Source organism: Poecile atricapillus, chromosome 20 (assembly GCF_030490865.1).
Source record: "Poecile atricapillus isolate bPoeAtr1 chromosome 20, bPoeAtr1.hap1, whole genome shotgun sequence".
NCBI lineage: Eukaryota > Metazoa > Chordata > Aves > Passeriformes > Paridae > Poecile > Poecile atricapillus.
The window spans coordinates 5,095,705-5,108,607 of NC_081268.1; the positions used below are offsets into that span (position 1 = coordinate 5,095,705).

At 43.9% G+C, this 12,903-nt stretch overlaps 1 protein-coding gene across 6 annotated transcripts in view; it reads left to right on the plus strand.

The window, feature by feature from the left end:
- RAPGEF1 (Rap guanine nucleotide exchange factor 1) overlaps nucleotides 1–12,903 on the plus strand; it is an 84,386-nt gene that overhangs the window by 22,534 nt on the left and 48,949 nt on the right. For all 6 annotated transcript variants that reach the window (XM_058853431.1, XM_058853433.1, XM_058853432.1 and 3 more), the window contains exon 2: nucleotides 9,159–9,298. In XM_058853431.1, coding sequence (XP_058709414.1) covers nucleotides 9,159–9,298 — 140 coding nt within the window. The remainder of the gene's footprint in view (nucleotides 1–9,158; nucleotides 9,299–12,903) is intronic.

Genomic DNA, 12,903 nt, shown 5'->3' on the forward strand with positions numbered 1-12,903 from the left:
GAGGCACTGATGTTTCAAATCATGCTTATGGAAGACTAATATTTTCTCCTGCCTTAGGCAGACAATAAAGCTGGTGGTTTGGTTGCAGATCCTATCAGGTATAGAACAGAGTATGGAATTGAGAATATGGCCTGCAGCTTCTTAACCCTTTACGGAGCAGCACAACAATAATGTCAAAGCAGCTTCTGACCTGATTACATCAGAAATTGCACACCTGCGGTGCCACTGTATTGCTTCACACTCACGCTTGTCTGGGTGTGTGGAGATAGAGCTGGTCCTTTGGGGCAACAGGAGAGCAGTACTTCAAAGTTGAGGGATTTGCATAGCCCTCCTGCAATGCCTTGTTTTATTGAGTAAGCAGTATTGGGGAAGTTTACACTGGTATTGCAGTGCCTCTAGGAGATAGTGCTGGTCTGGCTCCTGAAATTCATTTTCTCTCTCATGCAGAGATGTGAGCCCCCAGCATGGTGCACTGGAGTTGTGAAGACTTGTTTAATCTTACTGAACTGAATATCTGCTTTTCAGCATCTGAGCCCCGAGGATACAGTGCTAGTCAGAACAGTGAGAAATGAGGAGCACTTAGCTCATCTCAGAACATGCATGGAAAAGAGCTTACATCACACTCTCACCTGGACTGCTGCCCTTGATCTATGGCACTTGCTAAAGAGGGAAGTAAAACAGAGCATGTTTAAGCAAATGCTTTCCATGTTTTCATCTTACTTCTTGTGCTCAGCTCGGAGAAGTGTGGGCGGTGGCTTTTGGGCAGGGTATAAGGTTCCTCCCAAGCCTACTAGAAAAGAGGGGTTATCTTTGCCATTCAGACTGAATGTGCAAAGACTCTGTAATCAGAGGTCAGAAATAAAGATGACTATAATTAGTAATGTCCAAAGCAACTGGAAATTGTGTCAGGCAAATCTGAGCCAGCTTCTCTTTTTCTTTTTTTTTTTTTTTCCATTGCCTAATGAATGAGAGTGGAGGTTTACTCTCCAAGAATGAAAGAGGGCTGAGTTTTTCCCATTCAGAGCCAGTGCTGTGGGGCAGACAAGAAGCCAAAACTCCATTTACAGCCTTGTTTGTCAGCTGTTGAACCTATGGCCAGGTTGTGAGCAATTAGGCTTTTCCCTAAAGCATCTGAAATAATGCCTTTCTGCTTGGTGTCCTGCTGAGTGCCTGTGACGCCATCCTGTCACCTTGGAGATGGATAAACAGCTTCAGCAACATTGGGTTATAATCTTACAGCTCTGGGTTTCAAAGCTGACTGCTGTAGAACTGAAACCCAAGCCCAGCAAAGGTTTTTCAGGAAGAACTTAAACATGCTTGAGAAAATGAGGAGGGGAGAAGGAGTTGAAGCAGAGCTCGGTGCGGAGGCTCTTTGCTTGGCCATGGCAGTGGTGCCAGTGAAACGGGTGAGCTCTGGCTCCAGGGCTCTGCATAGCCTGGAGTGACTCAGGTGCTGCACACACACACTTGTGCCTGCAGGGCTTTATTTTTAGATGTCTGAATCACTGTCATGACCATATCCTCCAAAAGCTGCTAGACAAGTGGGGATGCCCACGGACCCCATATTAAGTCATGTTTGGTGAACAGGGAAATTCTGCAGATTCTCTCTCAACTGTGTTAGGAGCAATTTCTGTGTTAGGAGCTGGTTGCTGAAGTAATGCAGATGTTATGCCTGGTAGCTGGATTATTTTTTTTCCAGTTATAATGAAATGTTTAGTTGACATCCTTGGTGGCTTTCATGGGTAGAACACGGTGAGCAAGGATCACATTGTTCATACTGGTGTTGGAGGCCACTTGAGTCTCTTGTTCTAGTGCTGTTTGCACTGGGGGAATTACGAGTCATGTTACCACTGTTGTAATCCCGTTGGTTCTCTGGGGCTTGCAGGGCTGTGCAAAATCAGTTCTTAGATGGGAAATTACCAGAGACCCGCCAGATGCTGCACAAAGGTTTGCTGGTGTTTCTGCTTGGGGGTTGACATGGCACCAGTCTGCTGGAGCAGCTTTCGATAAACCACAGCAAAAGTCCTGTCTGCTGCTTATCAATAAATTACAGTATCTTGTTCAAAAAGAAATCTCAAGGCTTTGGTGTGCTGCAGGAAACTGAACTTGGGTAGCAGTTTTACATCCTTAAATCCCTCCTTGTTTGATTTATTTTAGCTTTTTGCTTTTTTCTTCTATTTTTCTCCTGTACATCAGTTGAGCAACACTGCTGCAGTTTTCAGCAGGTGAAGGATTCCTGGTTTATCTGCATACAAGGAGGTTTCTCTGTTCTGAAATACCAGGCAAAAAGAGGAGTAGAAAGGAATCTGATCAGCTGCTCTGAACTTGCTGCTTGATTGTGTGCATCTTTTCTACTTGCAACCTGAAGATTTGCCTCCAAGTGTGATACTGTAAGGAAGAGCTGTAGTGTTAATGCACCATAAAATTAATGTTGTTGACTAACCCAGTCCTTTTCACTGCAGTTGGGAGACGTGGCTGAATTGATAAGTTACCTTCTCTCCCTTCCAGTTCCCTTGCAAACACTGCAAGCTCTTTCCACATGAGGTTGCTGCAGCTGGAGATGCCTCATTCATGGCTGCTTAGAAGGAAAAAAAAAAAAATCAAAATAAAAATGTGCTCTCTGACAAATAAAAATGTTTTGCTTCCTCTGGAGGCCCCAGAGGGCGGCATAAAAATAATGAAGCCTGTGAGTCAGTGAGCATTGCCTGGCCAGCTGAGAGGGAACTGAGCCTCCCTTTTCCAGAGAAGTTTGTGTGCTGTCATTGCACATCATTAATGCTCACTGGTTTATGCTCATTCACTGTAATGCTGCCAGAAAAGAAAAAGGGCAGTCGGTCTTTCCGCTCCCAAAAGCTGGCTGCTTCCAAGGTGACGTGATGTTAAAGTTTCTTTAACACTCAAGAATGATTGTTTGGTTCTCAGCTGCCCTTCCTCCATCCTTTTCCCCTAAAACCTGGTGGCTCTCTTAGCAATTGGATTCCCTGGAGAGGGACTTGGAGCAGCTTACAAACAACTCCACCTAAGGTACAAAGGTTAGGGTGGGCAAACATCCTGATTGACACTGGACCCTCCCCTTTTTTTTCTTATTTCCAGGTCCCCTACCAGGTCTTTTTTTGTTTCTGCATCAGTTCTCTTTGCTTCAGTCTCTGAGGCTTTTGAGCACCTGTGATGCAGCAGTGATATGCTGCAGTTAAAAGGGATATTTATACATTTAAAAGGGATATTTTAATTCTGTTCTGTTGCATTCTGTCTTTTCTGTACTCAGGATCCAAGTTCATCCTTTTAGGAACATGCAGCCTTGCACAAGCGCTGCATATCAGCATTTTTAGGCTTCTGAACATCCTCAAGACTTCTGGAAAAAGAGGGTGTGAAAAGTAGCTGAAGGCTGTTTGCAGTGTAATGGGAGAGCTACAGACCCACTGCAGGTGTGAAAGGGTGGGGAATTTATCTGGGGTCCTCTTCATCTCTTTCTTCAGCCCTCCTTGAAACCTCGTGCTTTCTCTCCACCTTCACAGCTACACTTTGGCAGGCTTGAACATTTTGTCACAGGAGGGGATTATTAAAATTTATTTTTATAAGTGCCCCTGCAGTAGTTTTCTGTTGCCCACAGCTCACTGGTGAGCATCGCACTGTGCCTTCTGTGCCAGCTCTTCTGCAGAGGAGCTCAGCTGTTTCCTGCAAAGCTCAAAGGCTTAGATTTTCTGTCAGTCACTGATTTTAATATTTACATTACAAGAGAGCCTAAAAGCTTTAGCCAGGGCACAGTCTCCCAGATTTTTGTGCTTACAGGTATGTAACAGATACAGCCCTTGCCTTAAGGGAAGGAGGAAGATGTTGGGAACTCTAGTGATATTCATATAAAATCTGGGAAGACATTTGCTTTGCAGAATGTTCCTTGATTATCGTGGTAAGCTCTTGTGCCTCTCTGTCCGTCCTGAATCACCTGTTTTCCTGTGTTTCTGAGAGCAGAATTGCATCTGGAGTCGCCCCAGCCCTAGAGCCTCTCGCTGGGTGCTGCATCACAGCACAGACATCCTCAGCAGAAAGGTCGTTTTGAACTCTGGCTCGTTATTTTTGCCTTTTGCTTCAGAACCCTTAAAGTCCCTGTCAGCTAGGGTTTAGCTGAAGCCTTGCAACTTGCCTTTTGTCTTCTCAAATGATGGAGCTGAGCCCAAGGGAACAAATGCCATTTTAATGGGCATCGTTGTGTAACTCATTACATAAGTCACTGCTGCCTTCAAAGGACTCGTGGCAAAAGTGGCAGGAGCGGTTGATTAAAAATGTGCACAATAGCTTCATTACGACATGGGGAGAGATGTGTGCTGTTATTTTTAATCTGATAGCTTTTAAATATGTGCATCCAGCAGAGACCTAAATGGCCTTTGAAAAAGGAACCATTTGTGGAATAAGATTTTTAGACTCCACTTCGTTCTTTCTAACAAGCTGCAAAAGTCAGGACGAGCTGGAAAATTAACTATAACCCTTTTTTAAGGTTGCATCTTCTCTAAAGCTGCAGGATTTTGGTGTCTGAACACACAGAGAGTAAGAGAAGATGGAGGGTTTAGTTTTTCAGGTGAAGGAAAGATAAAGCACTGTATTCTAAAATTTGTGGGGTTTTAATTAAAAATAAGTATATTTTCAGTTAGTTTTATATGATCCAATCATTAGACAAGTTGAGTGACCTGGCCCAGCTGCTGGAGCCTCCCTGCCATGGAGCAGTAGTGCCAAAACCAGGACCAGGAGATGCAGAAGCAGGCAGGGCATTATTTCCCATTTCTGAAGGCTCCCATGTGCTGGTTACACAAGGCTGGTGAGTGGGACCCAGCAGATGGAAACTCTGCTGTGACTGAGCTCTGTAAAAGGCTGAACTTTCACTTTGACTTCAAAGCAAGTAATTTGCTTCTGGCTTAGCTCGGTGGAATTCACCAGCTTGTGTGTGTTTTTACTTACTCTGGCCTTCATTTGAACCCAAGTGGAGAGTGACCATTTGACTGTGGCATAGGTGGATGTTGGGCTTTGACTCGCTGGCTTTCTCCTAAGCAGCCTTTGTTTCTTTGCCCACAAGCACATAAGCTGATTTATCTGCATTCCCTTTTAATCCACTGTTGTTTTAAACCTGCAGGTCTTTCCTCACCAGAGGAAACTGGCAGCAGCAGCAGCAGCAGTTGCTGGAGCTTGGTGGGGAATCAGGCAGCTCCTGCTTGGCCGTGTTCTCCTTAGCCATGCTCTGTCTGCTCTGAGGGCTTGAGGGATACTGAAAAACCCCTCTGGGCACACCTGACAGCAGGGCTGGTTGGAGCAGGCAGGTCAGGAGAGCTCTGTGGTGTTGTGTGTGTGGTCAGAGCCCAGACACGTGCCGGAGGAGACGAGCCTGGGAGCTGAGCAGGGCCGTGACTCAACAGCTGGAGCACGTTCAAGCACGGCGGAGCGGGAGCCTCACTGACAGGGGATGGAATTGGCTGTGAAACGAGTGATGTAGTGAAGCTTCCAGTCAGAAATCAAGAAACTCAGATCTGTAATAAAGTCATTTTGAAGGGCTTTTTTTCCAGTCGTGTGCAGCAGCAGAGAGCATCCAGACGGATGAAATACGAGGGCATGGAAAGTCAGTGGTTCCTTTGAGACAGAAACACTTTGATACAACTTTTTTCTTTTCCCTCCTTCCAGCTGAAATCACTTCATTGAGTTTATTACCCTGACTTTCCCCATTCATCTCACAAATATTTGGACACTTCATAGAAGTAAGTGCAGGGTACCCTCTGCCTGCACACCAGAGAGGAGAAATCCAGTGCTGAGGCTCCAGCTAAACACTGCTGGCTATTCATCAACAAGAGGCGAGGGTAATATGATAGAATAATTTCCAGTGGGCAAACTCCCAAGCTCAGAGCAACCTCAATGCTGCATTAAGGGGTTTGGTTACTGTAGATAGGCAGGAAGGAGCAGAGGGACAGAAGTGGTTTGAGCACTGCCATGGCTTTGTTTTCTGCCTCTGTTTTTGTTATCTCATTATTTAATCTGTGAAGGCATGCTGTGCTGTTTGAACTTTTTAACTGGACAGACACACAGGACATGTAAGGTATTTAAATTAGGATATAGTATAAAAAAAAGTTACTTTTTCAAAGCAGACCAGTGCTGCTGTAACCAGTCGAGGAAGTCTTGCTCAGCTGTACTCTTCAGAGGAGAGTTTCAGGCTTCATCTGTAAAAGCTTAGGTTCCTTACACCTGTGAGCTAGATTCCTTTCCTGCTCAAGTGTCACTTCTCTTTTATACCACTTCATCCAGATTCATTACAAAGCAAATTCTGTTTATAGTGCTTGAATGATGTATCAGCTTGCAAACTGTAAAGCCCAGTGTGCCAGATAATTCTGTTGGCATTCACTGAGCATAATCACAGGAGCTCCACAGCTTGATCCATGAGCAGGGGGAGGGAGAGGGCTGAGGGCCTGCAGAGTGATGGAGATGCTGTACCAGAGTCACTGACTCACCCTCTGCTCTGTTTAAACAATTTGCTTCATCTGTGCCTGCTACCCATCTGTGGAGTAAGGTTAAGGCCTGACTGTTTAAGGATGAGGACGATGTGTTTGTAATGTGCTTGGAACAAGAAAAGTGCTATTTTAAGTGCTAAGTGTAATTGAGTGTGAGGGAATATTGGTTTGTGACTCATTTGTTTAACTGCAAATGCATCAGAAACTTGTGAGCAAATGAGAGCTGGAAAGTGCTTGGTGTAGACAGAAAGCCATGGCAGTAAAAAGCTGCATTAATTTGTGATCTTCAAAGCAGGACTTAGCAGGGCTGTTCAAACAATAACATTTATTATTTTTGCAAATGTCAGCTGGTTCACTTCACCAGTACTATTTTAAGCAGTTTCTATTCTGCTCCAGCCGCTTGCTTCTGTCCTTGCTCTGTGTGTCTGTCTCCCCTCAGAGTGTGACACACAAGTGATTTGGTGTTTGGTGTGCCCAGAAGGTAAAAAGAGCAGAGGGGCAGTGGTTGGCTGCTGCTGGTGGTGAAGAGGATCTGCTGTCAGCAGAAAAGGAACTTTCTCTGACGACATCTCCTTTTGGAGGTGCCTGACCATGCAGACGTGTTGGTTCAGCCATTCATGTGCCTGTCCCATCAAGGTGGGTTGAGATGTCTGGTGGCAAGGAAAAAAGGAAATGGTAATCTTTTGAAATCATTCTCCCTTCCAAATATCTTGTCCCTACAATCCAAAATTATCACCATAGGTGACCAAGGGTTTTGCAGGCACTGAGTGTTTTCTTACTGAGACCGGCAGTTTGGATCTCACTGCAGCCAGTGGTGGAGCCAGACACAATTTGTTGCTGTCACATTACTTCCCTGTGGATTAATTATTGTAATTGTTTGCCAGTTCTTGAAAAATTAATTCAGAACCATGACATTTCATGGCAAGCGTGCATATGCGTGCAAATATGGAAATTCTCATATGGTGTATGGAATAAATACAAATGATTTTCTGGGGAGGAGTTCAAGAGTGTTATCACAGCAGCCAGGAACTCTCTTCAGTGGTGACCTTCAGCACCCTGTGGAGACAGAGAGGTTTTAAAGGTTTGGAGATCCTCTTGTGGATGTAAAGCACTGACGTAAATTGTTGCTAAGTTGGGGTGCCAGCTGCTGTAAGTGATTCTTCAGAGGCCAACTGATACGCCTGGATTTATCTGCAGTGGCCAAGGTTTTTAGTGCCTCCCTCAGTGCACTTAACAGGACTTTAGGATACAGGGAAAACCTGGGAAACATTTAGTTCTGTAAGTGGAGAGCAGGTCTGCAGCCAGACTAGATTAGGATCATTGCTCACACAGCTTCCATTCATAGGATGCCTGCAAAATCTTGGTCTAGAGGACATCCCTAACCAGAGTATTGGTGAGTGTGCTCACAGAGGGTCATAACATGCAGGAAACCAGGTTTAAAGGGAGACAGGTTCCTTTCCTTGAACTGTGGTTAGGTGGTTTCTGAGTAGGAGGAGCAGCACTGCTCTGTGGTATTTAGCTGCTGGGTGCTAGATTTGACTCAGCAGCCTTTGCTGTTTGCAGTCTGCATGCTAACGAGGTGCTGCAGTGCTGCATGCACTGGGCTGTCCTCTGGACTCATTACAGCCAGTGCAGTTAATGCTCAAATAATCTAAAAGAAAAATTAAACATACAGCAAAACTGTGTACTTTTCTTGATAATGTAGTTACAGACAAATTGGGTAACTTCTGCTGAATTATCTGGGTCACTAGAGAGCAACTCAGACCTTCATTTATTAAAGTGCTCTTTGCTCAAAATACTTTCTAAATTGCTCTCTACAAGGCAGCTTAGTTTTATTTAGCTTCATAGTTAAACAGATAAAAATGTATTTCCACAGTAAGTCTGCATATGGCACGATTGCAAACCTTTGAGACTTCTACTTTTAGGTATTCAAAAAACAATGAAAATACAATTTTTAAAAGGGCTGAGCACTTCTGCAGTTTAGCATCTTGAAGGAAGCCCTGGTATCAAAGCAGTTCCTCTGTTCTGTTTTTTCTGGCACACTGGAAGTGAAATCCATTGCAGAGGACAAGGGCTGGCATTTTTGATCAGGTTATCCATGGGACCACATTAAAAATTGATGCTGTTGAGTGGCTAGAGGTCAGCATCCTGGGAAGGGCATTACCTGGGGTTGTGTTCTGCATCTCTGGTCCCAGGTCCCAGTCCCAGGCAGAGCTCTCCCAACACTGACCCACAGCCAAGGGCTTTGCTCTGCCAGAGGTCGAGTCACTTCATCCCCTTGACTCAGTTGCTCATCTGCCAAAGAGGCACGATGATTGCCTCCTTTGTAAAGTACTTGGGGACCTGTTGGAGATAAGTGCTTTGAAGAGAGGTGTTTTTCCTCTTCCCTCCAAGGCACAGAGCAGTAGCAGTCCCACTGTTCCTGCCTCCGCTTTGCAGCATTCCTGTCTCCAAGGAAGGCAGGAAATGATGGTGATGTTGTGGTTGAGGAAAGCAGGAAATTATGGTGGTATTGTGGTTTGAAACATAATATAGAGCCACAGTTTATTAATTTTCTTTATCATGTTCCACTCAATAAATTTACGTGGTACAAGTGTCTTCCAGATAATACTATTACATGTCCCTGGTTTCAATATATTTGCCCTAATCCAGTAATGCTTTTCTGTGTCTTTCTAGATTCTGAGCGTTCCCATCTCTCCTCATTCACCATGAAGTTGAAGGGCAAGTTTCATTCACCAAAAATAAAGAGAACACCCTCAAAGAAAGGAAAGCAAGCTGACCTGACGGTGAAAACACCAGAGAAGTCAGTGAACAAAGTAAGTAAAGGCCATGTTCTGTTATCCTCAGCTTTCTTGCTTCCTGATACTCAGTTTATCATAATCTGCTGTGTGAACTTGTCCTGTGCATAATTCTGCAGCTCAGGGATCCTCAGGGTCATTTCGTGGTTACCTATAAACAGCATTATGTAGTATTAAATCAAGACATGTGATTCCCTATGGAGAGCATGATGAGACCTCCTTCTACAGGCATTTAAATAACTCATTGTGGAACGTGGTGTATGGCCTGACACATCCTCCCCACATGCACACCCTGTGGGTTATGCTTACAGCCTCCAAATAGCTGCCTGGTTTTGGGGTGTGATCCTTTTAAAAACCCCAGACCCAGGCAGGAACATCCTTGAAGCTGATCCAAAGATGTGCTGGATCTCTGATGACACAAGCTGGGAGAGTCACACAGAAGAGTTTGAGCAGCTGCTGATCCAGCACAATGTTCCTCAGACCAAATGTACTCCAGGCCCTCTAAGAAATGAGGTCACAAACTGATCTGTGTTATCTCCTCTCCTATTGTGTCCTGATTATGTAGCTGGAGACTGTCTCTGTGACAGCACTGTTGCAATCAGTTTTCAAGTACAAATCAAAGCCAGAAATTAAGAACAGTTGAGGTTGTTTAGAATAACTAAACATCATTCTCAGCTGTTAAAAGTCTCATCCAGTGTGTACCTCCAGACATGCAGAATTTTTCAGATTATCTCTGCTGAGAGTTGTGGCAGAGTTACTGAGAACAGCCAGCAAGATAAAGTTTTCTTGGGCTATGTGACTTGCTTGACTCCCAGAGAGGTTTCTGCAGTGCTTCCTCACCCTTTTCTGCACCATCAGGTGGAAGATGATGATGGTTTTTTCCACAGGCTGTAGGGTTTTTTCCCCAGGAGGCTGTGGAAATGCTTTCTAGGGAGCCAAACACCTTGCATTACTGAGTGCTATTTAAAAATAAAATTAAAAAAAAAAAAACCAAACTAAAGCAACAGTGAAAGTATTCCTTGATGGCTTTTAATTCCAATGATGTTTCAGGATGGTATCTTGAAATAATTTATAGGCCTTACTTTAAATTGATATGTGACCACATTAAATATATTAGAAAATGAAGAGCCCTTTTCAAAATGTGGTCTATAGCAAATGCTTGTTAATAATAGATGAAGATTTTGCTTTTCTATTTTTCCCCTAAAAACAGTGCAAAAGGATTTACTAATAAGCCATGCTGGACATTAAAATAATTTTTTATGTACAGATTGGAATTTTTTTTAATTGGAAAACAAAACACAGTGTTTTTTATTACTGTATATGATTATTTAAACTGCATTCATTTCTATTCTGTGAAATATTGTTGATTTCTGGCTCATTCCTTACCTATTTTAACAGCTATGTCCAACTAATCAATTAGTTGGATGTAGTCAACTCATTAGCTTTGTGTGGAGGGAGTAGGGAAGAGGATGTGCCTGGATTGTCGCCAGGTTTTCTCACTGGAATATAGACATCAGTTGACAAATGGGCGATTTTCTGTCAGAAGACTCACTTGATAAACCAAATACCATCCTTTTCTCCCTCTTAAGATGCTATTTTTGTGCTCTTGAAGTAGATAATCACTGCAGAGCAGAAATAGCAATACTAAAAGTTAATGTAAAATCACGATGTGTAAGTTGAAGGATGTGCTCAGGTCATGCAAACATCATCTCCTGTTCTCTTTTATATCTGGACAGGGGCAACACTGGGGGAGTTCTTTTCAGAACCTCCTTTTGTCCCCTGAACCCTGTGTGTGATTCTTATCCTATTGTAGGAACAGGAGCATCCTTCAGTGCTATATACAGACTTTTGAGAGGTTTTACACTGCCAAAATGTAAGGAAAAAAAGGATGATTCCAGCTTTTGTAATTGGGTGTATTCTGTACAGCTCATTCTGACCTTTTCTGGGTCAGCTGTGTCTCACACATTATGCATTTGCAATTTGATTATTAAGGGAAAATTTCAGAAATCATCTAAAAATACCTATATGTGTTAGGCAGGGAGTGGAGAGGAGATGCTGTTTTGCCTGTGTTGTAACTTTTTCTTATTTAATGCCCAAAAGAGAAATGGGTGGCTCCCTCAAACCTGGAAGTGTTGCAGGGCAGGTTGGGCAGGGCTTGGGGCAGTCTGGTTTAGTGGAAGCTGTGGCAGGGAGTGGAATGAGATGAGATGAGATTTAAGGTCCCTTCCAACCCAAACCATTCCATGGCTCTGTGCACACCTACACACACCTGCATTTGGGACCTTGGGACCTTGGAGGAGGATTCATTAAAAAGTGCTCCTGGGGAGTGTTACCCAAAGAACTAGCAGGGGAAAAAAATCAAAAAGGAAAGGAAAGGGCTGTGTCACAGACAGTGTCCGGTGGCTGGAGTCACATCCCTTGATGTGCTCAGTGGAAGGATTTTTGTTTCCAGTTGTCATTCTCAGGCCTGAACTCTGTCAGGCCCATCCCTCCTGTGCACCAGGAGAGTGTTTAAGCTATTAAGTCACAAGCCTTTCTACAGGAAACAGTTGTTGAATGAAACCCATAAACAGCCATTGGAGCAGGAACTGCAGTCCACATTTTTTCACTTCTGTTTGAGAGCTTTGACTGCTGGGCCATGGTTGTACTCACCCAGGGAATTTACAGACTCTCTGATCCCTAAAATGTGTGATCATTTCATATGAAGTGCAAAATCTTCTTGGGAGAGGCCGAGGCTCTCCATAGATTAATGGTTGGACTTGGTGATCCTAGAGGTCGTTTCCAGCCTTAATGTTTTAATGTTTCTGTATCCTGGAATAAACTGTGCAGTGGTGAGGGCTGCATCCCTGCAGAATGGGAAATGTCATTTTTTATCCCAGTGAGTTGCCAGGATGCTCTTCAGCAAGGGAGTTCAGGGCACTGTGGGCTGTAGATCATAACTTGAGGTTCCTGGCAAGAATGTTGCCCAGAGGGCAACCAGCAGCAGATTTTGGGCACTGCCCAGATGAGACAGAAAATGACAGGGTGGTTTGCAGTTCTTGGATTGGGACTTAGACTTCTGAAGTTGGAGATAGATGGAATTTGGGATTCTAATCCTTTTATGCAGCTGGCCCCAAATTACTAACCAGTGCTGTCTGTAAATTGTTCTTCTTAAAACCTTTGTGCTGCTGGCCTGATTTTGCAGAAAAGCAGCATTTTAACAGCTGACAAGAATATGGGGAGCACACAATGCCCATAGGTCATTAATGCTTGAAGCTGAATTTATTGAGGAGATAATGGATGAAATCTGACTCTGCTAAGCTCTCTGCTCCTTTTCTAGCATTGTTCAGTAGTTAATTTAAATCTCCCTTAGGAACTACTTGTGGCATTAAAAGTCCTCCAGGCATACTGCTGTAAACTTTTAAAAAATATCACTGTCCAGAATGCCCTGAGGTATCATGTATCACTTCTGAATTTCCTCCTCTGGTGGTGGTGGCACAAAAATTGGTGACCACAACTCAGCTTTATTCCAATGAATTGTTCCCTTCTGCCACATTCATTCACCAGTGCCAAAACTTCACTTTTACAGTTGGGCCTCATGGAAATTGTGGGAGTTCTCTTGTTCCAGCAACATCACAAAATGA